At 42.1% G+C, this 26,934-nt stretch overlaps 2 protein-coding genes across 3 annotated transcripts in view; one reads left to right on the top strand and one right to left on the bottom strand.

Moving 5' to 3' along the window:
• The window catches only part of PTBP1 (polypyrimidine tract binding protein 1), a 52,961-nt gene extending 45,389 nt beyond the window's left edge, over window positions 1-7,572 (bottom strand). Inside the window, exons 1-2 of one of the 2 annotated variants that reach the window (XM_084614794.1) lie at window positions 7,437-7,572; window positions 1,813-1,843 (exon numbers count right to left, since the gene is read on the bottom strand). In XM_084614794.1, the coding sequence (XP_084470920.1) occupies window positions 1,813-1,843; window positions 7,437-7,444 (39 nt within the window). In that variant the 5' untranslated portion in view covers window positions 7,445-7,572. The remainder of the gene's footprint in view (window positions 1-1,812; window positions 1,844-7,436) is intronic. The other variant, XM_084614795.1, reaches the window with a different exon arrangement.
• LOC311513150 (uncharacterized protein KIAA1958-like) overlaps window positions 7,101-26,934 on the top strand; it is a 30,168-nt gene continuing 10,334 nt past the window's right edge. Inside the window, exon 1 of the mRNA XM_084614793.1 lies at window positions 7,101-7,285. The gene's annotated coding sequence lies outside the window, so the exon portion shown is untranslated. The remainder of the gene's footprint in view (window positions 7,286-26,934) is intronic.

Genomic DNA, 26,934 nt, shown 5'->3' with positions numbered 1-26,934 from the left:
ACAACTTCTTACCCTAGTTCATGTGATTCAATCCTCTCCTCCTGTCATCTTCTAAAATCTGAACTGGCTTTCTAAAAGTGGGGTGCCTGACTGACAAGAGGTACTATTTCTGGTGTATACATTTTCCTCTTGTTCTCATCCACCTCTCATGCCCCCTGGCACTTGCAGCATAGAAGCGACAGTAGTTCTGTCTTGTGCTAGAAGTGGAAGTGCTGACGTGTGACTTCTTCCAATCCCCATTTAGATGACAAACCATACCCCCCCCTTGAGGAATTAAAATCATGCAACAGATAAGAACTGCATGCCCAAAATGTAACACATCCTGAAGTTCTTGCCATCACTGGAGCTTGAAGATCAAAAATTAACATTTCACAACCCTTCTGGGCAAACGCTTTCCCTTGCATAACTAGAGAGCTTCCTTTGGCTAGAGCATCTTAAATACATTTTAGCACTACAGTAGAATTACGGTGACATCACTAAAAGTTCTACTACATGGAAAGATCCTCCAGGGGTAAGGTAATTGACTGATTCCAGGAAGTCTAACCTATATGATTCTATTCATCTAATTATAAACCTATCTTGTTAATGTCAAAACTCAGTTTTTTCTCCCTTGCCCATAAAGCAGCATGGCAACCTATTCAAAATGTGAACTCCTCCCTGTAGCAGATAGACTGAAAGCCAGGATAAATTTGGTCACAGCAGAAACTAGACACTGCCATTTTCATACTTTTTAATAATAAAGTTTTAAATACTGTAGCACAAGTAGTAACCTCTCCCTTATAGATGTTAAGCCAATCTCTTCTCCACCTGTCTGCTGCTCACTGGAACCACACAGAAGTTTAACAGACTTGCCCACAGTTATGGCATTACTAGTGTTTAGTTCTGTTCTTTGAATATGAAAGACACTACGCTTTAATAGCTTCCCTGTAGTGCTTTTAGATTTTATGTAGCAAAAATGGCCCTGTGCTTCAGGCAATATATAAAATAGAAAATGAAGTAACATAAGCTACCTGTCTCACCATGAATCTTTAGCTCAGTTTAAATTCTTAGTCCTGTCCCAAACTGAATCATTTCACCAACAGTTCAACTTTTCACATTTGCCACACCTGATGAATCCTTCCAATTTAACTCTTTAAACAATTAAGATTCTGGCAATGAACTAAGATGAGGAGTTCTAGTTTATCCTGAACATTCCAGTTTAGCAGTTCTCAGGAACAAAGTTTCCTCCTTGAGCAGCAGCCTATTACCATACTCCATTGATAAGGAGGCTCCTCCTGTCAGCACTTTGAGTCTCGGGGTTAGGGCTGCACTTTCAAAACCAGACACTAGGTAGGGTAAAGGTCATATTTACTGTACTCCCAAGAGATAAGAATCAATGGGTAACATGCTTTTTATTTTAGCAGTAAAAAGATTATTGCAACATCCAACTGAACAGGAGAGCCACAAAAACGAAGTTGAGCATTCTCAATCCAATGAACTGCCAGTTTCTCTTTCAAGATGTATTACCCATTATATGGATACAACACAAGTTTGTGTGAACACCAACATTATTTGTGTTTTCTGTTTTTAAACATCTCATCTGACAATTACAAGTGTCTTTCTGCCCTCCAACAGCAGAGTAAAAACAAGGCCTTGACTTGAGTATTAAATACACATGAAAATTAAATAAGCCTTCTGGTTAAAAACAATTGAGATGTAGTATAAGAAACAGACCCTTTAAAATCGAAGAGTTAACTTAGATAAGTTTACAACTAACACTAAACTAGGTCAAATACTGAGCAAGTGCAAAAAGAAAAAGCAAGAAGTGCCTACCTTTGTACCAACTGTTATATCTTGGACAATGCTGTGGAAAAAAGAAAGAAGAGGATTAAGTTACATAGGTTTGCCACAAATATCCAGCAGTAAGAAAAAAGCTAGTCAGAATGCACCCATCTTCACAAGTGAGCCAAAGACAGTTCATACAAGAAAAAAAAAACTGAAGTTGCAGTGAAGACCCAACACCCCGAAGTATTTAGTTCTAACAGTGGAACTTTCACCTTTTTGCCAGAGAACCACAGAAAGGAGTATGCAGGTACCAAAGCCAGTATTCTTCACAGGAACGTAAGACAAACAGCGTACGACCAAGAGCCAAGTCACAGCAAGAGTGAAGTGTCAAAATTAATCTCCTACAGTCACTAGTATTCACCTATATAGTCCATACAATCCATATCTAGAGCATTCTTAAAACAAAACTTTATACTTAGACTATCAAGCTGGCACAAATATTCAGCAGAATAATTCAAGGGAGCTGACCCTCAGGGGGCTACCTCTACAAAGATGGGTTAGTAATGCTTCCGGAATTCACCCAAGAATGGTGCAATACCAATGATGTAAGCAACAGTGGAACTGCTTGCATAGACTAGACAGGCTTTTATACCACTGCCTCATCTAAACCTGAATAAAACAGCCTGTGCATGGTTTACAGTCGCACTTCCACGATAGTGACAGCAATTATTAGACTAATAGCAGGACGACGGTTAAAAGTGCTTAGTGAAAACAAAACCTTGGTGACCCCCACATACACCCAAAACAGTATACATTTCCTACAATAACTTCCACCCAGCAAACAAAAACCAACAAAGGTGATTTCCCAGGGTTATATGGATATCAAGAATATTGAGTGTGATAATTGAGGGTATGTCTACACTGCCCACATTACAGCATGACAGCACGACTAAAGTTTTAGCACTGAAAGTGGCAGTGTAGACAGCTTAAATTTTGTAAGGAACATTAAACTTCATGCATCAGGGCATAAGTTCTTTCAGTATGTTTGAGGTTCTCTAGCACAGGGGTTTTCAAACTTCATTGCTCCGCGACCCCCTTCTGACAACAAAAATTACTACACGACCCCCGGAAAGGGGACCAAAGCCCAAGCTCTGCACTGCAGGGCCTGTAACCTGAGCCCCGCCATACAGGGCTGAAACCCTGGGGCTTGGACCCCAGCAAATCTAACACCAGCCTTGGCGACCCCATTAAAACGGGGTAGTGACGCACTTTGGGATCCCGACACAGTTTGAGAACCGCCGCTGTAGAGTAACTAAGGTACTGAGCTGTAGGAAGTCCAAAATATGGTAAAGTAGTGATGTAAAGGTGGGTGGCACACATCCACTGACTCTGTAGCCCCATGGTTCCCAAACTAGGGTTGCCGCTTGTTCAGTGAAAGCCCCTGGTGGGCTGGGCTGGTTTGTTTAGCTGCTGTATCCGCAGGTTCAGCCGATTGCAGCTCCCAGTGGTCGCGGTTTGCCATTCTTGGCCACTGGGAGCTGCAGGAAGCAGCCCAGGCCGAGGGACGTACTGGCCAACGCTTCCTGCGGTCCCCATTGGCCTGGAGCAGTAAACTGCGGCCATTGGGAGCTGCCATCCGCGGAACCTTCAGACACAGCAGGTAAACAAACCAGCCTGGCCCTCTAGGGGCTTTCCCTGAACAAGCAGCTACCCTAGTTTGGGAACCACTGCTGCAGCCCTTCAGGGTACACACCATGCCATGAACCTTGAATTCTTGTGTCAGCCTTCCCCAGTACAGGATACATTGTACAAATACTTGGAATGATAGAGGATCCTGCAGACACAAGCCAATAGGTCTGCAATAACCTACTACTGAATCACAGAAAACAGCTAAAAGTTGGGTTCTACTAAGTCCTACACAGCAATATGAAAAAAGTAACCATAATTGCATTAAGAAACATTTTACCACTCAAAGGGATTTAATTCTACCACAACCTACATTTGCTACATTTTCCCTTGCATGTTAGTAATTTTTCAGGTAATTAACACTGTTCACACTTATTACAAAATCATTCAGGTTTCACCAATTTAAACAATCCCCGGTACTAGCATAAGCCAGCTCAACTTCTCATACTTCTTCCTCAGAACCAGCCTGCCATGTCACCATAACCCAGCAATTTAAAGCTGGAGTCACAATCTACTCCAGTGGCTGATGCCAGAAAACTACACTATGGTTTCTCTAGCTCAGACTGCTATTAAAAAAAAGCTCTGTATGAGACTGCAGCATTTTACAATCCCACTGGTGTTCAGAGTCACCACTGAAGACAGATAGGTTTTGTTTTATCTTGAGGGGGAGAGCTTTAAAGTGGAGTAATTAAACCCATCTGTACATCAGTGGAAAATCCAACTGAATGCTGTGCACGTAACCACTCCGAAGTTATTTAACATACTGGTATTTCTTCAGTTTAAAAAAATACCATTTCTGCCATTCATTCAGAGTTCTTCTTGCACACCTGAATCAAAGAAAAACCATCCAGAGAGGCAGAAAAATAGTGAGGAGCACCTAAAGTTTCCAAACCTCTCAAAGTTATCCTTGAGCAATTTCTTTTGCTTCCTGTTCCTCTTGAGGGCCTCACACACAGGAAATGTTTTACATAAAGTAGCCTTTACAGAGAATGGTATTTAAAATTATCCAGCAAGAACAGCTTTTTTAGTTGCCAAAAACTGTTCCGTTCAGGAACATTTTTGTAAATCTGATAACTAAGGTCACATGATACACACAACATAACAGCTTTTAGACAATTTTTTTTTAAAAGAAGTCAGTTTTCAGTTTGAATATACTCTTAAACAGCCATTTCTGAAGCAAGTTTCACTGATCCTGGCAACCAAGCCTAAGTTACCAAGTTTTCTCCTAGTTTTTAACAGTACAGGCCACCAATTCCAGCAAAATTTAATTTCACATAGAAAGATTAACATTTGCTTTGGAATGATGGACAGAAAACTGAAAGTAGTGATCTGGGATGACATTCTTTTGGGCATTTTCTAATATGCAATCTTTGCCATATCAATCTCCCTTGCATATTTAACAAGACAATTTATACCAAAAACAATTTAAGAAAAAGAATGCAACTAAGCAGGATTGTAAGCATTAGAAAAATACTGATGAAAGGTCATGGACAGTTAGCTATGCAGAAGTGGAACAATTTCCAGAAGAAACAAACTCCCCACATCTCATCACGAACCCAGCAAACAGCAGCTAGGCTCTGAAAGGAAAGTGAACCATGTCCTGGGATCTTTAACCAACATGGAATAATTAAAATTTTAGGCTTCAGCTCATACTGCCACTTCCACTGCAATTCCACTACAGGATGAAAAGCTACAACTGTCTACATAAATATTTTAATTTAGATAACCAAGCTAGTTTTGCTACAATGTACCCTGATTAGTAGAAAGAATACTCACAAAAACAATAGCTTTTTTTCAAATTAGTTACAGCTGTAAATTATTAAAGTTATAGAAAAAGTTTTAACCCAACTCAACATGTTGAGCAGTTATCTGTTAAAAGTGTAACAAGCTGAACTGAAGTTCCTGAGCAAACTAAGGTAGTCTTCATATAAGGAACCAGACTGTGATGCCTTTCAGATACATTGTTGTGAATGAAACTTTTTAGGAAGCCAGTCATTAATTTAGGCTCTCTAATTTAGGGTTTTGGAATACATAAATACTGTCTCTTTGGAAGTACCAAATATTTTGGGTTGACTGACAACATTCTTCTCTTTAAAAGTCAGCACACTGCTGTAGTTACTCTTCCAGACAAGGTAAATAAGAAGGTCTCATTTCTGTTAAGTCATGTCTTCAATGAGCACCACATTTTGAAGTGCCTCTAAAATAGATGGGGTGGTCACTAGAGAGAAGCAGCATTACCTGGCATTCAAAAGTTGAATCCAGCAAAACTACAGGAGCCAAAACTTGCCTTGCTAATGATGTATGTGGGAAAAGGTTGATAGTTAAACAACAGAAGGGCAAGGAAACACTACCACAAGACTTCTTGTGTTGTTACAGCTTAACCTGACAGGTTTCAGAGCAGCAGCCGTTAGTCTGTATTCGCAAAAAGAACAGGAGTACTTGTGGCACCTTAGAGACTAACCAATTTCTTTGAGCATAAGCTTTCGTGAGTACAGCTCACTTCATCAGATGCATTCAGTGGAAAATACAGTGAGGAGATTTACACACACACAGAACATGAAAAAATGGGTGTTTATCATGCACACTGTAAGGAGAGTGATTACTTAAGATAAGCTATTACCAGCGGGGGTGGGGGGGTGGAGGGCGGGAGAGAGAAAACCTTTTGTAGTGATAATCAAGGTGGGCCATTTCCAGCAGTTAACAAGAACGTCTGGGGGGGGGGGGGAGATAAACAAGGGAAAATAGTTTTACTTTGTGTAATGACTCAACCACTCCCAGTCTCTATTCAAGCCTAAGTTAACTGTATCCAATTTGCAAATTAATTCCAATTCAGCAGTCTCTCCTTGGAGTCTGTTTTTGAAGTTTTTTTGTTGAATAGCCACTTTTAGGTCAGAAATCGAGTGACCAGAGAGACTGAAGTGTTCTCCGACTGGTTTATGAACGTTAAAATTCTTGACTGAGATGCCCAGGTAGCAGGGCAAGGGGAACCATACTTCCACTAAATTCCCTAACTATGACCGAAGGCATTCAAGCTCCTCAAAGCCTAGCGTGAGCGTGTATACGCCAAATTACACTTCAAAACGCGTTTGTGAAAGGCCAGGACAATGGCAGCGTAACCCATTACTGAGGCAGCTCTGGGTGCGCCCAAAGCCACAATCTTGCCGCCTGCGAGAGTCCCCGCCCGGTACAATCTTGAGCGATTGCTACTCCTAAGGTGAGTGGGTGCATGTTGCAGCGCTTCCCAGGCACCTCCCCAAGCAGACGCTACGGCCCACACCCAGGCAATTTACAGGAAACATGGCAACCCTCCTCCCACTCCGCGACCGCACGGGGGAGTCTGGATTCTTTTGGGGAAGGGAAAAGGGGAGGGGGGGGAAGAGAAGAGCCTTCCCGAGGGGCACGGAAGGGGGGTTCCACGAGGGGTGAGCGCGCGTGCCCGCCCCCAGGTGCGCGGACCAGGGCAGGGCCCAGCCACGCGCAGACGGGGAAGCGAGTATCATGCGCCTGTGTCTTCGGACGCACTGGGGGGGGGGGGGGGGGTTTAACGCCCGGGCAGCTGAGCACGAGGCGGCTGGAAACACCCGGGGGCGGGGAGGAAGAGAGCAGGGAAGTTCCGAGCGCGCGCGGCTCCGAACGCCGGAGTGGCCGCACGAGGCCCCGCGCGCTCGCCCCGGCCTCGCCTCACTTTCGGAGCGGAGGCAGCGGGGGGACCGCCCCACCCCCTTACTGCGGCCCCCACACGGCGACACAGGGGCCCGGGGCGGAAGGAGGAGGCTGCGGCGACGGAGGGGAGCCAGCCGGGCACTCCCCCCGGGCCACAACGGACCCCTCTCAGGTAACCCTCCCCCCAACCGCTCGCCGCCGCCCCCGCAGGTAACGCCCGAGCCCCCTTAGGAGGTCCCGAGTTCTCCCACGGCCCAGTGAGGGCTCAAACAACTCCCCTCCTGTCTCCGCCCGTAGCAGGGCCCGGCCCAGCGGGGACTCACCCGTCCATTGCACAGAGAGGAGACCCGCAGGGAACGGAGTGGAGGCGCCGGAATAGCAGGAACGAACCAAACGGCTCCGTGTTATAGACTCACAAAATGGCGGCGCCGTCCGGCCCGCCTCACCCGCGCCAACACCCCATTGGCTGCCGCCGTTGTCGGCCTGACGACACAGGCGGGGATCACTCGCCTCAGGGGGCGGGGCCGGGGGCGGCTGCTGCGAAGTCTATTGGCTGCAAGGGAGGCAGGGGGCGGGATGAAGAGTGGGTGCGCGGCGAGATTGGAGGAACGGCCGGCATTGTGAAAGGAAGCCATTTTGAGAGCGGGTAGGAAGCCCAATGACCACACTGAGTAGCCATCTTTAATAGGGGCAAAGAACGGCATAATCACGCTGGGCAGCCATCTTGAATATGGGCAAGATCTCCAACGCGCCCGTTGGGTTGTCATATTAAATATGGGTACGCATGCAGTGGGTGGCCATCTTAAATATGGTAAAACAGTCCAAAGACCGCGCTAAGCAGCCATAGTGAATGTGGGCAAGGAAGCCCCAAAAGGCCTCACTCCCTAGACAGCCAGCCTGAGTGTGGACAGGAAGCTAGAAGGAACATGTGCTTCTTATAAAAGTACTTAAATATTTAGCACATTTTGTCATTTGGGGATTTTTTTTTAAATGCAGTTCATTAACATTTATGAATACATCAAATTGTTTTACTTTTTAAAAATGATATAATAAAATCAACCTTATTTTAACTGGAGTTGGTGGTTTGGGGAGAAAATTATTCTGTGTGTCTGTGAGATTACAATAATATTTAATGAAAGAGATAAAGAACTCTATCTGCTCTGTCCAGACATTAGGATTCTCTTCATAAGAGTCAGGATCGCACCAGCTTTCTTGACCAAAATCTTCCCTATTGTTACCCCCACCCACCCATCCATCCATCCATCACGGGTTACATGGATTAGTTCAGTGATTCTCAGACTGTGGGTCAGGACCCCAAAGTGGGTCACAACCCTGTTTTAGTGGGGTCACCCGGGCTGGTGTTAGACTTGCTGGGAGCTGGGGCTAAAGCTGAATCCCAAACCTCACCGTGCAGGGCTGAAGGCCAAAGGCTTCAGTCCTGGGTGGTGGGGCTCAGATTACAGGTCCCACATCTGGGGCTGAAACCTTTGGGCCTCGCCTTTGGTGCCCCCGCTTCGATCGGTAGGGATCAGGCTCTGGCTTAGGCCCCCCTTCCCGGGCAGCGGGGCTCGGATGGGCTAAGGCTCGGTTCCCCTCCTGGGGTCGTTTAGTAATTTATTTTTTTGTCAGAAGGGGGTTGCAGTGCAATGAAGTTTGCGAACCCCTGAATTAGTTGATGCTTTCCGCTCCAGAGATAGCTGTCTTTCAGTCATGCTGTGTGTATTTATGCCCCACTCCTTCAGAGAGATTCATGAAGATACCTGCTTGTTCCCAAATGGAGTCCCACTGTAAGATTTCTAGGACAGGCATTGTATTTTTACTTTGCCCCTATGCAGCTCAAAGGGGACTCTAATCAGGTCCTCTAGTGCTTACTGTAATTCAAATAATAATAACTCCTTTTCCCCCTTACTAACCTGTTTATGATGCACCATAGTTATTTGGTTTCCTTTCTCTAGCTTGTTTTGATGTACAGCCATACGCTTCCTTAGACACAATGATAATTTTCTGCTTAAAATGGATAAGGTCTGTTCATCTGGAATTCTAGCAGCAATTCACTTTCATTGTTCTTATTTGTAATAATCCCATCTCTTAACCACTGCCACATCCTTCAGTAAAGACTCAGACCTCACTGAAAACCCCTTTTGCAGCACTGAATGAAATGCTCCATCCACCCTGGGATCAGAGCTGCACTGGTTACAACTGTGTTTGAAAGGTTGTTGTAACTTACATGTTTCTGATCGCCCTGTAGACAGGACCTTTAGTATGACATGTTTCCTTCTCTTCCTGGGCCCACCATAGAAATTTTTCTTTAAAACTTCCCACCTTTGCACTTCCACCAGCATAGCTCCACTGGTGGTAGCAAAATGGAAGCTCCTCCGTAAAAGAGTGCTGGTGACACAGTGGTAGAAACACCTAAACCCTGTCTACAGTAGCCATCCCGTCATTGTTACCACTGGTGGAGCTGTAATGACAGAAGATATATAGATATAGATATATAAAATAATAGACTAGCATAGATTTGGAGGCAAATCCTTCAGGCTGCTGATTCCATGTAGCTTCAGGCAACTTGATCAGGTATACCATAAGTGCATTTCTTAGGCTAAGGCTTTACTGCTGCCAGATTGAAAGAAAGGTAAAAAAAAGTTGTGAAAGTGTTGGAACATACCATCACTTTTCCTCACACATGGATCACCGTGTTGATTGCTGCTCTTGAGGTGGGGAAAAGGTAAGTTCTTACCTTTTCATACTTATTTGTATTAAATAGTGCCTAATGGCCTCAACCAAAATCAAATCCTGTTATGCTAGGTGCTAAAAATAAGAAGCACAGACTGTGCTCCAGAGAGTTTGCAATCTAACATGACAAAGGCCTGATCTACATCTAAAATGTAGGTCAATCTAGGTTACTTCACTCAGAGCTGTGAAAAATTTCACGCCCTATGCAATGTAGTTAGGTCAACCTGACCCCCACAGTAGATACAGCTACGTTGATGGAAGAATTCTTCCAACTTTCACCTCTCTAGGGTGGTGGATTTATTACAGTGACAGAAAAACCCCTTCTATCTCTGTAGTGTCTAGACTCCAACACTGCAGCTGTGCCACTGTAGTGCCTGTAGCATAGACATATCCAAAGGATGGGGGGAAAGAAAGGATTATCATCCCCATTTCACAATATGGAAAGATGTGGAAGCAACAAATTAGCAAGTGAAATTTAATTAGCACTAAATCCACTGATTAATTATAAAAAATAAACCCAATTTACTGACAACTATTAAAATTACAAATCAATTTATAGCATATGCAGATATCCCACTTATTTTGAACAAACACAGGCACTCAACATCAAGGAACTATTGCTTGTGCAAGCCATCTTTCGTATGGTCATGATGTGGTTTACAAAAGACAGAAAGAATGAATGAAATGTAACTGAAACTTATTATTTAATGTCATGCACGCCTCTTCAGATTTCCCGTAAATATATCAGATAAACAGATTTTCAGATTGAGCAATATTTTACCAGATTTCTTCCTACAGCACTTGATTGTGGACAACATAAAAGGAAGTCTGATTTTGAAGTGTCCTAGGTTACTCAGCTACTCATTTGTTCAGTCCTGTGTGCACTGGTAAGGGTGTTGCTCAGGTAATAAAGTTACTCAGTTAATTTTTAAAAGTTCTTTTTTTATCATGTCTTTTCCTTTTGACAGAGAAAATTAGTGCATTTAGTAAATATACCATCTGGTAATATGCAATTTTTCTTTGGAGTGAACATGATGCATTTAAAAACAAATCCATTCCCTTGGAAACAATGGAAAAAGGACTTGCCTCACCTTCCTTCCACCAAAAACAAAAAACAGCCACCCAACTGAAAATGGGCTAAATTCCAGCATGATTCAGCCTCTTTTGTACAAGCCAGCAGGGAGCCCTCCCTGATTTACAGAGCCTCTCCCTGACCCCCAGCCCTGCGGTTGAAGGTTCTTTGGGAGACACACCCAGGATTTTTTCCCCTTTTAAAACCTTTACTGTATGTGTTATCTTCTGTTGAGCTTAACACATTCTGCACAGGTTTCAGAGTAGCAGCAGTGTTAGTCTGTATCCGCAAAAAGAAAAGGAGGACTTGTGGCACCTTAGAGACTAACAAACTTATTTGAGCATAAGCTTTCGTGAGCTACAGCTCACTTCATCAGAGAAGCTTTCCCTGCTTCTCTCTCTCTGTATTTTTTAAAATGGTTTTCAAGCTGAAAATGCTTTGTGCAGGTAATTTTTCCATGCAGTTATTTTCTGTGAAAACCAGCAGCCCTCATGACCTTGCTTTCCTGACAGCTGCTCTGCTTTTCAAGATAAATGAAAACAAACAATTCTTCTCTCTCCAAGAAGGTCGTCTGTGTTCAAATATACTGTATGCAATAATAATATGCTAAATAATTTTTTATTGAAAAAAACAGTCACTTTCTATTTTTCCTTGTTTATAATAGTTTCTTGGGTTCTGATCCTGCAAACATGTATTTGTATAACTTCACTGCTGTGACTAGTCTCATTGAAATCAATGGAACTAGTCACAGTAGTAAATGGGGGTGGGAGAGTGTGCACCAGTGCAGATGCGTGTTTGCAAGTATTTGAAGGAATGAGGCCTTCGACTTTTTTAAAATCATCCCCAAGGCACTTCTGTCCTTCTGCCAAATGGCGAAACATAGTCCTCTTATTTTTTAAAAGTGACCTGCAATTAACATGGCTGTTTTGTTTTAAACAAAATTTGCAACTTTTACAGCAACTTAAGATGCCAGAACATTCTCTTGTGCATTGTTCATGATATCACAGCGCAGCTCTGGGAATCCTTAGGCTTGATAGACCTAGTGGAGAGAGCACTCCCTATTGTATAAGTATCTTTGTATTGCTGTCAGTCCTGCTAAAATTCCCGTTGTGTTTGATATTTTTTTTTTAACATATTTCTCAGATACGGATTCAGAAGCAACCTAGGTAGTTAGAAACTGGGGGATTTTCCCCTTTGGTTCAAACAGTTTGGGGATACAGAAGCATTAAGAATGAAAATAAATTCAATTAGTGGGCTTGCATTCTGTAACTGTATCTTACAAGTAGCAACAGTGTATTACTAAATAAATTGGGTTTGGAATTGAGACCTTTAAATTGATATTAAGTTTCAATGAGGAGTGAATTTTTTATAACTAGGTTAAGAACTCCCTAAAATAGACTTTTATAATGGAATTGCTTTGTTGCCACAGCCAAATGCTGGTACTTCCTGCTACTTGTCTTTCAGGGATCAGTTAATAATAGCATTGCCAAAGCCCAACTTAACTTGCAATATTGTGGAAATTGTGGATTCCGCAATATTAGGCTTCCACCACAATTTTGACAGCAGGAGCCCCTGCCAGCTGACAGTGGGAGCCCTGGCCACCCGGAGTCTGAAAGCGGGAGCCCCTGTTGTCAACCCCAAGCCCCCACTCTTAGGCCCAGGCCCCCACTCTCAGCCCCAGGTGGCTGACAGCAGAAGTCCCCACTCAGCCCTGGCCGCCCAATCTGAGCCCTGGATAGCCAACAGCGGGATCCCTGGCTCTCAGCCCCAAGTGGCCTACAGTAGAAAATCATAGAAAAGTAATAATAGACTTTATTACCCCAATAATAAGGTCCATTATTACTTTTCTCCAATTTTCCAAGGTTTGTCCAAAACTCAGCTGTAATTTTTTGACAATCATCTCACAATTCAAGTAGGGCCTTAAGTATTGTACTACCCAAGCACTATTCATGAAATGTCTGTCAGTGTTTCCATTATAAATTTTGGTTTTTGGATTTTAATGTGATAACTGTGTCAAATCAAACCTAAATATAATTTGTATGCATAAAACTGAACGAATGAAAATTCCATGTTTAATTAGAGAATCTAGTGATTATTTCTCTTTCCCTCTTTTTAATCTATTACAAACTGAGAGAGTGCTATTTGTCTAAGCCAGTAGTTTTTAACCTGTAGTCTGCAGACCCCTGGGGGTCTGCAGACCACGTCTAAGCGGGCTATGAAAGGCTGTCATTACCACAGAACAGTGGTTTTCAACCTGTGGTGTTCGCAGACTTTGTCTATGATTTCCAAAGGGGTCCGTACATCGATAGAAAATATTTTAGGGATCCGCAAATGAAAAAAAGGTTGAAAACCACTGGTCTATGCTATTCCAGTCTTTATCAGTTCATGTTATTTCAGCTCTTTCCTGTCTTCATTGCTCCTCTTGGATGCGTTTGGGTGACTCATTTCCTTTGCAGAATGAACCAGCCATTTCCTGGTTATTGAATTCAGGAACTTCTTCTACCACTCAGCTCTAAGTTTCTGAGTGGGTTGATCTAATGTTTGGTCAGACCCCCTCCAAGTTAGGTTGGAACTGTGAATGTTGATTTCAATGTTATGAAAGGGTAATATTGCCAGACTGTCACAATGTTGCTTTGGGATCATTAGTATGCCCTCTTCAGGCTGGGTTTCAGTATCCTTTTTTGTGTGTTGAAATTAAAATAATTCCATAGATCCAAATTTAATGGTACTATTCTTTAGTGCACTAGAACCAAAACCTTTTCTTAATTTCATCCAATAATTTTCAATGCATGCAAATAGGACATTTAAAAAGATATGATGTGCCAAATTCATCCACAGGATAATGGCATTGAAGAAAATGAAATTACAGGAGGTATCTGGCCCAATGACTTTTTGATTATTTTAATAAATGGCAGCAAGGTTATGTGCACAGGAATTAATTTTATTATTGACTAGTCCAGATCATAGAGATATTGGTTTTCATATTAGATATGGACCAGTATAACTCTTCTGTTTGACATTGTTCTTTTTTTTTTAATTTTGTTTTCATAATTTTAACTCATCTCCATCCCCACACTCTTAATTTCCTGCAAAACTATTTCCCAGTTTTTCATCATAGTGGAATCCTGTAACTGTGTTGTGGAAAGCTACCTTGGGCAAAAAAAATGTCTTATTCTAGAGGCTGGCCTTGCAATGGTGACCCAATTTACAGTAGTGTTCTCTCCAGCCTGCAGCGTCTCAACTCTTTCAAAAAATGCCTTGTTGCTACAAAGCAATTTGCTCCTATGTATGCTTCTCCCATGATTTTGTTTGAATAGTCCTGTTTACTTGCCTGTCATACATCTGTTATGTGCTGAAGGAAATTAAACAATAGGATTGTTGGGTTAGGGATATGGCCCCTTTTGAGTTTGCATATAGCACATGCTGTGTGGATTATCACTGAATAATTCATACCCTTAATGACTGATTCTTGCACAAGAGCTGGATACCTCCTCTGTGACTTTCCATTAACTGTAATAGAATATATTGTACAAGTACCCACAGCAGTCCTTGTCTTCTATTCATTAGCACTCAAAATGTGGTATATATCAAACATACTTCAGCTACTTAGAGCAGGTGTGTGTGCGCAAAACCGCTCCTTTACTATTTAGTAATATTTGTACTCGGTCATGAATGGGAGCGCATTCTGCTCCAGTGCCAGACCTAACCAAAGTCAGGCCAAATAGAAGGAACTATAATATTTTTATATTATATACACTATATTCTAATTCCCGGTCTTTCTTCAGTAAGGAAGGTGGGTGGATATTTCATCACGCCCTTGTCAATGGTATAACTATGAAAGGTGCGCCAGCAAGGTTAGTAGAAAATCATGAACATAAAAAAAACCTGTGGCTTCTGTGATTTTTAAATTGTGGAAATGCCTTTCAGCAGAATTAAGTATTTTGTCTAAAAAAAAAAAAAAAAAAAAATTTAGTTTCTGCCTTTTTCCATTCCAGAGTAACAGGTCCTAACTTGGCCAATATAAACACAGCAATGTGTTGCTTCCCAGCCTTGCAGGAAATTCTCTGATCAAATAGCAACAGCATGAACTCATCCATTCCTTGCCTTGTTCAATGCAATTGGACTACTTTTAGTAGTAGTTACTATCCCAGTAGAAAGTGTTTGCAGGATTGGGCCCTAGCTCCCTAGGAATCCACTATCCCTTGCACATGATTTAGACAACTCATCTGAAGTCCATTTGTCCACGAAGCATGAGCTATGAAGTTGTGCTGAAGCTAGGTTTCCCATCCCACAACCAGTAAAACCACGGTTAGGTTGATCTGCATTAAGTTTCTTAATTGTTTACCCTTTAGTCCCCTGAAAAAGCATGACTTTTGTTCTTGGAATAGACCCCCACAGCATAATTAAAAATGTCAAAAATGCTTGAGAAACTGTTCTAAGTTGCTAAAAATGAATGTGAATGTCTCCCCTGCAATCCCTGTGTCTTTCCCTTACCCTGGCCTCAGCTTTACAAAGTGGTTTGTTTCCAACCCCGCAGCATAGTTTGCATTCCACAGTCAAGAATGAACATTTATTTATACAAACATCCATCCTTGCAAGCACATCTCAGTGTACTATCCTAAGGCAGAGCAATAAACATCATTTTTCTTTCTGTTCTCCTTTGCATAGCTGCATTGCTAGACATTTTATCAGGAGGCAATTCTTCAATTAAAGATTAGCACAGTTCAGTCACTTACACATGGCTGCAAATCTGTTAAAAATGAAAGAGCATTCTGGTCCATTTCCCTACACCCATTATAGTTTTAGTACCCTCTAATGATGGTGCCAGTTTTTGTTTTTTTTTAAATAAAGGAAAGTCTTGGTGCAGGTTAGGATCCCAGTGTCTCTGTGTATCTTGCAGAAACTCAAGCCCCAGAACCCTAGGCTTGTTTGTTCTCAATCATTCTGAGAACCCAGTTTTCCCCAAACCTCTTAGCAGGCCATGGAGGTGTATTAATTATTTCAACACTTGAATGCACAAGCTGACAGCGTGAAAGTGATCAGAGTGGTAGATGAAACAGCATCTGGCCACCACTGAGAAGGATAACACAACTCAGAGTTAAAGCTCATACATTGTTTCTTCGGGTTCTCCATCTCTCACCTGTCAGATGGCAGTATCATTCACCGAAATGCTAGCTCATCACCTGTGTGCTTGTGACAGCAGGTCAGCACCCATTGCATCTGCTGTTTAACTGGGGATTACACAGACGCTAGATGACTACAACAGGCGAATTTCAAGATCTGAATGCAGCAAATGTAAATGAAACTGGGGCCCTGTACAGAGAATTTCTTTATTTTGTGCCTTTATAGACAAACATATCTGCAAGCTACTCACTATCTTGTGTAAAGATGTCAAAATTTGCCCTGAGAATGAGCCAAATTCTGCTCTTAGTTGAACTAATTAGGAGAAGAACTTGGTTCCATCTCTTTTAAATTTAAATCCTCCAACGAATTTGATCAATCATGGCTTGATTGGGAACTTTCTTATCAGCATTTCTGAAGCAGCCTTTGAAAACATTATGTATTTAGGATTTTTTAAAATGATGCCTCAAGTATGTAGGCGGAATATTGTTAAAACGCAAGAGGTAAGTGAAATTTATTTTTAAAAATACACGCTTGATACTGTCCTTTCAGAAGGAGAGTACTGGCACCTTTCTTAATATGTTTCACAACCAGAGACTGATGAACTGTTCTAATGAATGAACTCTGAGGATAAGTTTTCTCTGACTGTATTCACTGAATCATTATTGGTCTTTTTATGGATGTGATTTATTAGATTTTCAATAACTACACTGTTGCAAGGTTTGCAAATGCACATTCCATTGCTGTGGCATTAGGGCTAAATCCTGCCCTTCCTTATCCTAATTACATTTTTATCATAACTCACCCATAACACGCAAGGCTGCGTACTGTGGTCTGCAGGGGTGTGGTATGCAGGAAAAGGGGTAGGCTAGGTTCTGACTGAGTAGATCATATGCTGCCATCAGCAACAACATGTGTTCGGAGACATCCTGCCCTGGTGGGGCAGAACAACTTCATGCTGAACGTGTAGCTGGCAATTCACCACTACCCCCCCTCCACCAGATTCATTCTGGGTAGGATTTAGTTCTAAGATTGCAAGTTATAATGCACGTCCTGGAGCACACACTACATAGTTACACAGCTGTGTGAGGAGTTCTCATATGGCTATTTAATATTTGCCATGAAATTATATCAACAAAGTTACGATCAGACACTTTAGTTCCATCAGAGGAGGTCTCCCATTTATTTAATGTACTTATATGCTCTCTCATCACATAGTATCTAAGCATCTCATAAGTTACTGAATTATCTAATGCAACACACTGAATCATCCTTATGTTGTGTGCAAAAACTACACTCCATCAAAATGAAGTCGGATCGCCTTTCTCTTAGGGATAAATACTGACAGCATCTTTTGCAAGAGTAAATGGCAGGGGTGCTCTGTACCCTGCACACTGGGGCTCTGTACTGCCCTGAGTAATCCTGAGGATGGCTAGGCAGGCATAGAAAGGGCATGGAGTAGACCCATAAATTCCTGGATGGGGTGGTGAGCTCATGCCAGTGATCTCCCATGCCCACCTGATGACTGGGATCCTGGTGCCCTCTCTCTTCCTTGTACAAGTCCTATGGAGGCTGCTGTAAGCCTGAGGCTGTAAGCCCTGTGGAGCTGCCATGGGAGATAAAAGGAGAAATTAAGTGGTCCCCACAGGGAGTTGTGGGTGGGGTGGTCTATGCCAGCCCCCTTCATTCTATTGTCCAGGCTACAGAGAGGTCTTTGCCCTGTTTGGAAGCAGTCAGCTGGCACTGTTGTGAGAGTTGTATAGCTCCTTTAAGCTTCCCTGCAGAGTCAGGGATGCTCAGTGCATGTGCTAATGAAACACAAAGTATTATTGTAATCATCTCTGTATCGACATAGTAACATAGATACTCAAGTATGTCCAAAAGAGTAATAGAGTTCAGACACCAAACCCTTGTGTATACCATGCCTGCCATGAGTCCTGCATTGTCACACAGGCTAATCAAGACATCATTTTCCCAGATCTTAAACTCTATTAAACATCAAGCTCCAAGTGATTTCCTACTTGGATCAAAGATGTGTTTGTTCTAGTGCCACTTAAGTTTAAAAGGCAAGAATACCAGGAATGAATTAAACCTCCCCAGTGGCAGCTGCTGAGGTTCAATTGGTTTGTCAGTGCCATAATTATGCAGCTGGAGTCTTCTGTTTGCCGGCCCATATGTTCCTGAAGGATGTAATGTCATGGAAAAACACAGTGGTGCTTCGTTCCCAAAGCTACGCGATGTTTCTGTTGTACCGTGAGGATTTGCTTATGTTTCAGCTGAAAAATGTTGAGAACAAATGTTCCAGTCTTGGTCTGATAATTAAACTATCATTACTCTTACTTGAACTATCTACATGGAAGTGCATTAAGAGAAATGGCTTGTGTCATAAATAAATTAAACAATGGATCTAATGCAAGAGAGGCTGACCATATATTCACATTAAATTATTTTCACATTTCCAGCTTGTCTCTGAAAGTGAATGCTGCTGCTTGCCTCATGCCAGGAATAATTGCTGTTATTTAGTTTATGTTGAATTTTCAACTCATCCGAAGTTAGTGTAGTGCATATTTCCAATTCTGCTGCCTATTAAAAGCATTTAGAGCATTAAAAGAATATTGAGGACAAAAGGACTGATCCTGCAAGATGTTAAAGTCAGTGAGAACTGGGGGCACTCAGACTTCAAACAGCCAAAGGAATGACAAACAACATAATATCCTTTCAAATGTTTAAGATGCTTAGATACTATGGCAGTGAGTATACTGCAAACATAAAGACAGATAGCACCATGCAGGAGGTACTTAATACCTTACAGAATTGGGCCTGAAATGTCAGTCATAAGGGCTTAATCCATGTTCGCAAAACTAGGTAATTGCATCATTAAGTCTGGGTATGTGTATGCACAATTGTCATTTGTAAGATCAGCTTCCTAGTTTGCATACACCATTACATGCTTGTGCATGTTCTGCAGGCACAGCATAGATCAGTGAGATTAAACTTTGAAACCATAACTAACAATTTAAACCAAAAAAACAAAATGGTATCTTTAATACAGTGTATATCTGTCTTTGACTTCATAGTACCCATGTATTGCAGGTTTCTCAGAAAATGATGCCCTTGCCAATGCTACAATATTGCTACAATATTTCTCCAGGAGGATGATTTAATTTTAGTTTATTTTAAATGTAGTTTAATTGAATTCTTTAATGACTTTAAAATCAGACCGTAAGAGTTATATTTAAATAGTGCTACATTTTATAATAGTACTACATTTACTTCTGTACTTTTAAGCTGGTCAGATACTTCAGCAACAATAAAAAGTCAGTCAGCAAGATTCTCTCTAGGCTTCATACCTGACGACTTAAGTTCACAAGTGGTCATAAAAGAAACAAAAAGGTTTAGAAGAGCATCCCTCTGATTACAATCCAGCCCCTCTAACAAATAAGGCCTGTGTTTCTAAAAGCAAATAGCCTTTTGAGCAGAGTGCCCGGGTGATTTTTGAAATTGGTTTTTAGTTGTGCCATTGTTATCAGTGAGCCTGTTGGCTGAAGCAGTCCAAATGGAGGGTTGGGTGGGTTTGTGGGCAGAAGAATGAATGGCCAAACTGTATTTTCAGAAGGGCCTGGGACACTGAAGGGCTGGTGCAGGTGCTCAAAGGCAGTCACGTCAGAGACACAACTAGGCCTTGTCTACATTGGAAGATTATACCTGTTTAGCTTAAATTAGAGTTTCAAAAAGTGATTTAATTAAAGTGGTGCAAATCCTTGTATGGACATTAATTTAAGTCCATAATTACAATTTAAGTGTTTTCAAGTTTATTTAAACCTGCTCCCAATCATCTTAAGCTAAACTGAAAAAAACCAAAACCCTCCCAAAACATTAAAACCAAAATAAGAGTGCCCACACAGGAGTTTGCACTGATATAACTCCATTAGTTTAAATTCATCTCATGATTAAACTAGTTCAACTCTCTTCTGCAGACAAGCTCTAAATCAGGAAATGCAGGTTAAGGTTCTTGAGCAATAGTCGCTCATTGGCTACTCTGCAGTCTGTGCAAAGCTGAAAACAGACATCACAGTGAGAGGACCCTCTCCTTCGCCACCCCACCCACACAAGAGAGGGACAGACGTGAATGGACAAAGAAAGACAGACTGGATTTACTGAGGAAGTTGTAGATTAGCTCAGGGAACGAGAGGCAGAGCTGAGATTCAGATAGAGCTAGAAGAGGCAAGGGGTAGGCGGGACAGTGTCTAACCACACTGGGGCTGAATATCATGAGACATCTCAGGGAAAGTAGATGGCAAGCAAAGGATCAGAGATAGAAGAGTTTGTACCCTCCTAAGAGGGTCTTTCAGTTTCATAGGACATTCTTCACCCTCACTGAGGCATGGGTCATACAGATGCATAGGCTCACAATGAAGCCATCGTGTGAGCTGAAGGGGGAAGATAGAAAGGCAGATCTTCAGGAGCCTTGCTTACCACTTCAGAGTAACAGCCGTGTTAGTCTGTATTCGCAAAAAGAAAAGGAGTACTTGTGGCACCTTAGAGACTAACCAATTTATTTGAGCATGAGCTTTCGTGAGCTACAGCTCACTTCATCGGAACAAATAAATTGGTTAGTCTCTAAGGTGCCACAAGTACTCCTTTTCTTTTTGCTCACCACTGAAGATCTAGGCCTAATTCGCATATGTAAGGTGATTAGTTACATAAGTGAATACGCACCTTTGGTTTGAATAGAAATGCCCCCAAACATGGAATTTCTCAGGGTACTGTTGAAAACCGCATCCAGCATTATGTACTCAGGCAATTTTGACACTAAAAAGTCTAACTAAAATTTTAATAACTAAAAATTCCTGTTAGGGCAACTCCCCTCACACTTTTGAGAATGTTGGCCAGAGTTTGGAGAAGCTGCCTTCTTTTCTGCTTCCCATTTCACTCCTGCATCATGCCAGCAGCACATAGGAAAGCTGTTGTGTCATTTTTAAAGGACAGTGAGCAAACCCCCCCCCCCCTTCTTCCCTATTTATTCCAAGACTTTCCTATCACTCCATGTGTTATGAGGCCATTGTACTGTTGTCCAAAGGCTATGGTTGCCCTGTGAGAGGGTTGCTGAAGCGTCTTGGTGATCTTGGAGCAATGCCCCTCGGCCATGTACATTGGCCAAACTGGACAGTCTCTATGCAAAAGAATAAATGGACACAAATCTGACATCAGGAATCATAACAGTCAAAAACCAGTAGGAGAACAAAAAGAAAAGGAGTACTTGTGGCACCTTAGAGACTAACAAATATATCTGAGCATAAGCTTTCGTGAGCTACAGCTCACTTCATCAGATGCATTCAGTAGAACACTTCAACCTCTCTAGTCACTCAGAACCAATTTAAAGGTGGCAATTTTGCAACAGAAAAGCTTCAAAAACAGACTCCAACCAGAAACTGCTGAACTGGAATTAATTTTCAAACTAGATACCATTAACTTGGGCTTGAATAGAGACTGGGAGTGGCTGGGTCATTACACAAATTGAATCTATTTCCCCATGTTAAGTATCCTCACACCTTCTTGTCAACTGTCTGAAATGGGCCATCTTGATTATCACTACAAAAGTGTTGTTTCCCCCCCCTCCTGCTGATAATAGCTCATCTTAATTAATTAGCCTCTTAGAGTTGGTATAGCAACTTCCACCTTTTCATGTTCTCTGTATGTGTATATATCTTCTTACTATCTGTTCCATTCTGTGCATCTGATGAAGTGGGCTGTAGCCCATGAAAGCTTACAATCAAATACATTTGATAATCTAAGGTTCCACAAGTACTCCTGTTCTTTTTGCGGATACAGACTAACACGGCTGCTACTCTGAAAGATGTGTTTTGTATTTTACAATTTAGGTGGCAAAGTCTCACTGAAAAAACAGAGGTTTGTTACAAGGCACATCTTCCCCACTAAATAACTAACAGAACACTCTTTATTCAAAGCATCTTAAAATGGTAGGGTATCACCCACAAATTACATATAGGGAAAGTGAAGCACAGAGTGGGGTGGAGAAAAGTAAATTTGCCCAATTGCTCCCACTCTAATCCCCTAACCACTGGAATGTGTTCTCTCCAATATAAAGCACTGTTTAATTTTTTTAATAGATTACTAGGGAAGTGGCCTGTGTTACTTCACTATTTTTAGATGAATTTTTGAAAAAAAAAATTTGCTTAGCAATACCTGGAATTCTATATAGAATAGAGAGAGAAAGACAGAATTATATATACACACACATACTATCCCAATTCAGAAGGGATTTTTTTAAGGGACAAAATCTGCAGCCTTAGACTGAGGAAGTTTTATGCCAAGTTTCAGCCAGATTCAAAAGAACTAAGATACAAACCCATCACATACAAGGATTATAAATGGAGATGTTTCTGTATTCATCTAAAATAACACTATTAGTCAACCTAGAATTGCACTGTAGTTTTAGCATTAAGATTGCAAGAAGCTTGCAATCTTAATGCTAAAAGTCAGCATTGCTGAGCAGCCAGGAAAGCTAAGTCTAGGACTTTATATTAATATAATGCTATTTTTGGTGTGTTTGGTACTTCATGTGTGTAGTTGGGTGGTTTTTTGCAGCTATGGAGAACAGTATTTTAGGAGGGTATTTTCACCCTTGCAAGTTTACGTTTAGCGGAAGAGTGGACCACAGATTAGTAGTAAGATTTTCTCTGAATCAGAATCAGGACATTGCTTTCCTTGTTAGGCCTACGCCAAAGGGAGATGTGTAAACACTCTTTTAAGTCTTTGCGGATGATACTAAACTGGGAGGAGTGGTAGATACGCTGGAGGGGAGGGATAGGATACAGAAGGACCTAGACCAATTGGAAGATTGGGCCAAAAGGAATCTGATGAGGTTCAATAAGGATAAGTGCAGGGTCCTGCACTTAGGACGGAAGAACCCAATGCACAGCTACAGACTAGGGACCGAATGGCTAGGCAGCAGTTCTGCGGAAAAGGACCTAGGGGTGACAGTGGACGAGAAGCTGGATATGAGTCAGCAATGTGCCCTTGTTGCCAAGAAGGCCAATGGCATTTTGGGATGTATAAGTAGGGGCATAGCGAGCAGATCGAGGGACGTGATCGTTCCCCTCTATTCGACATTGGTGAGGCCTCATCTGGAGTACTGTGTCCAGTTTTGGGCCCCACACTTCAAGAAGGATGTGGATAAATTGGAGAGAGTCCAGCGAAGGGCAACGAAAATGATTAGGGGACTGGAACACATGAGTTATGAGGAGAGGCTGAGGGAGCTGGGATTGTTTAGCCTGCAGAAGAGAAGAATGAGGGGGGATTTGATAGCTGCTTTCAACTACCTGAAAGGGGGTTCCAAAGAGGATGGCTCTAGACTGTTCTCAATGGTAGCAGATGACAGAACGAGGAGTAATGGTCTCAAGTTGCAGTGGGGGAGGTTTAGATTGGATATTAGGAAAAACTTTTTCACTAAGAGGGTGGTGAAACACTGGAATGCGTTACCTAGGGAGGTGGTAGAATCTCCTTCCTTAGAGGTTTTTAAGGTCAGGCTTGACAAAGCCCTGGCTGGGATGATTTAACTGGGAATTGGTCCTGCTTTGAGCAGGCGGTTGGACTAGATGACCTTCTGGGGTCCCTTCCAACCCTGATATTCTATGATTCTAAGTCAGCCTACCCTGCACAAAGGGAATGCTTTCTGTCTGGATTGAGTGAGAGACTAAAATAGGACTGAAATCAATTGGCTCTTCCTAGCCAGGTTTCACTATTATTATTAACAATGTAGCAGCCTCTGGTGGAGATCTGTTAATTTACAGGTTTCTTCAGCTGTAAATTTCAGCAAGACTTTGCCACCTAAATTGTTAAATACAAAACACACCTTTAAGTTAAATTTAAGTCAGAAAACAATTACTACTGCAGGAGTGCCAACCCCAGCATTTAAGAATAATGAGTCAAGCCCCCAAAATGCATCATTTTTTTTAAATCGTGATTTTGGGGTTTGTTTGTTTGTTTTTTGCCTTTTGAGCTCAAGCGTTTTTCTGCAACCATAAGGACTGAAATTTATTTAAATAAATTAAAGCTGAGGACACGACTCCAGAAGCTGGTGCTTTAAGGAAGATCAAAAATATCATGAGATTTTTGAAAATTTTGAGAGTTGACAATACTGCTTTAATATCTTTGAGAAATGCACTTTGACATCCTGCATCCCTCTTCCAGTTCTTCAGTAATGGAAGATGGATTATTGCAAGTACATAAAAGGTTGTTAAAAGGCTGTTACAAGTAGGAGGGAGAAAAACTGTTCTTCTTAACCTCTGAGGATAGGACAAGAAGCAGTGGGCTTATATTGCAGCCAGGGTGGTTTAGGTTGGACATTAGGAAAAGCTTCCTAACTGTCAGAGTGGTTAAGCACTGGAATAAATTGCCTAGGGCGGTTGTGGAATCTTCACCATTTGGAATTTTTAAGAACAGGTTGGACAAACACCTGTCAGGGATGGTCTAGACCAGTGGTTCTCAAAGGCGGTCAGCAGCTTGTTCAGGGAAAGCCCCTGGTGGGCCGGACCGGTTGTTTACCTGCCGCATCCGCAGGTTCGGCCAATCTTGGCTCCCACTGGCTGCGGTTTGCCGCTCCAGGCCAATGGGGGCTGCGGGAAGGGCGGCCAGCACATCCCTTCTGTCGTGGCGGAACCAAAACTGGATGCAATACTCCAGGTGTGGCCTCACCAGTGCCGAACAGAGGGGAATATTCACTTCCCTCGATCAGCTGGCAATGCTCCTAATACAGCCCAATATGCTGTTGGCCTTCTTGGCAACAAGGACACACTGCTGACTCATATCCAGCTTCTCATCCACTGTAATCCCCCGGTCTTTTTCTGCAGAACTGCTTTTAGGCCCTTTGAAAATGCCAAGCCTAAATTATCTTACATAAGAACAGTCATACTGGGTCAGACCAATGCCAGGTGCTTCAGACGGAATCATCAAGTGATCCATCCCATGTCATTCACTCCCAGCTGCTGGTAAACAGAGGCTAGGGACACTCAGCCATATTTGCAAAAAGAAAAGGAGTACTTGTGGCACCTTAGAGACTAACCAATTTATTTGAGCATAAGCTGAAGTGAGCTGTAGCTCATGAAAGCTTGTGCTCAAATAAATTGGTTAGTCTCTAAGGTGCCACAAGTACTCCTTTTCTTTTTGCGAATACAGACTAACACAGCTGTTACTCTGAAACCTGTCAGCCATATTTAATACCGAGTGGAAAAAGTTATCAGATAAGAAACTGACATCTTGACTGTTCAATTATTCAGAGCAGGACTGTAAGAAAGCAGACTCTTATAGCCGTAAGAAGGTTCATTCTTTTTCTTTATGTAAATTCATTTCTTGGTGAGGGTGGGGTTTATTTAATTGTAGTTTTAACCCTTGCTCATTTCATCTGAAGAGAGCATTTACCTTAAAACTTTGGAATATCCTGTTCAGACTCAAGTCCATCATCAGATGGAAGTGCTTGCTGGAATACCATTAAAGTGCCCCAGTATTCACACTGACAGAGATACTGAAGCAGCAACTGCTATTTATAAAGATTTAAAAAAAAAAAAAAGGCATTGGGCCAGATCTGAGGTGCATTGGGGTGACTCTATTGGCTTTGATGAAGCTATGCTGATTAATAACAGGTGAGGATCTGACTCATTTAGTAAATATTTCACTGTAAAGGCAGAGCTCTCTTCTCAGTTACACTGGTGTAAATCCAGAGTAACCCCATTGATTTCTATGGAGTTACTCCAGATTGACACCAACATCAGAGCAGAACTGGACTCTGAAGATACTATAGCTGGTCACTGGAGTTTCATTAGGAGCGAAGTATCAAAATAAAAGGACTTTTTAGGAGAGATCAGGAAAGGGAAGACATGCTTACAGACAGAGGGAGATCAAAAGGGCCAATTTCGAGAAGGACATGATAGCAATCAAGAAGTTCAGCTGCCAAGTTATAATTCCATGCTTTATGACTAGGCAAAGCTTCTGTTTCTATTACCCTTGCTCCACAGCAATTGTAAATGCCAAAGTATTGACGTGGAAGTTCTTTTTGCTCTGTCCAGATAATGCAGCCCTTTAGGGGGGAAACTACTCACTAAAGTCAGTGTCATAACTCCCACTGACATCCATGGGAACAGGAACAGACCCATAGGCAAGAATGGGACAAGAATCATGGTTGGCTCAGTGTAATGCCTGCCATAAATTAAGACAAGCCCTGGGTTCAAAGTACATTGGCTGAAGTGGTATAAGACTCAGTTGAAACATGGTTTCAGCTAAAATGTTTTAGGCAGTACTTTTCAAAGGAGCCAATGAATTTTCGTGGGAATGGGCACCTAAACTCCCTCAAGCACCTTTGAAAATCTTAGCCTTACATGTGGTTCAAATGCCCAGCATAGTTAGAAACATTATTCCAGGCTAAAGCTATCCCGGTCATCATTGGAAAGCCATAAACAGGAAAAGCTGGAGAGACACACTAGTGAGATACATTTGTGCAAAAGAGCTTTACAAGGGGACCCAGTGGGGCAATGATATAGCATTGCTAATATAATGGACTTTTCCCGCCTAAGCAGGAAAAGTTCTCCTGATTATTACCTATTTCCTGTTAGGCGGTAAAATAAATTTGGCAAGAGAGAATTTGATCTGGCACTGTCTCTTTAAATGGGACACCCTTTTATGTGACCGAGTGCTGGGGAGCTGCAGACAGGCACCCGTGGCACTTTTGTTTCCCTTCCTGTGAGAGCTGTCCTTAACTTGCTGAGCTGCTGCAGATTCATTCAATGTTCCTCTCAGGTATTTGTCATTTGGTTATTAACCCTAGTCCCCATCATCTGGAACAAGATCTCCCTCATTATTTTTGATTAATTGTTTTAGGC

The sequence above is a fragment of the Lepidochelys olivacea genome (assembly GCF_965140295.1).
Source record: "Lepidochelys olivacea isolate rLepOli2 genome assembly, chromosome: 25".
NCBI classification, from domain to species: Eukaryota; Metazoa; Chordata; order Testudines; family Cheloniidae; genus Lepidochelys; species Lepidochelys olivacea.
The sequence above is the reverse complement of the archived record's forward strand: the minus strand, read 5'-3'. Positions and strand labels throughout refer to the sequence as shown.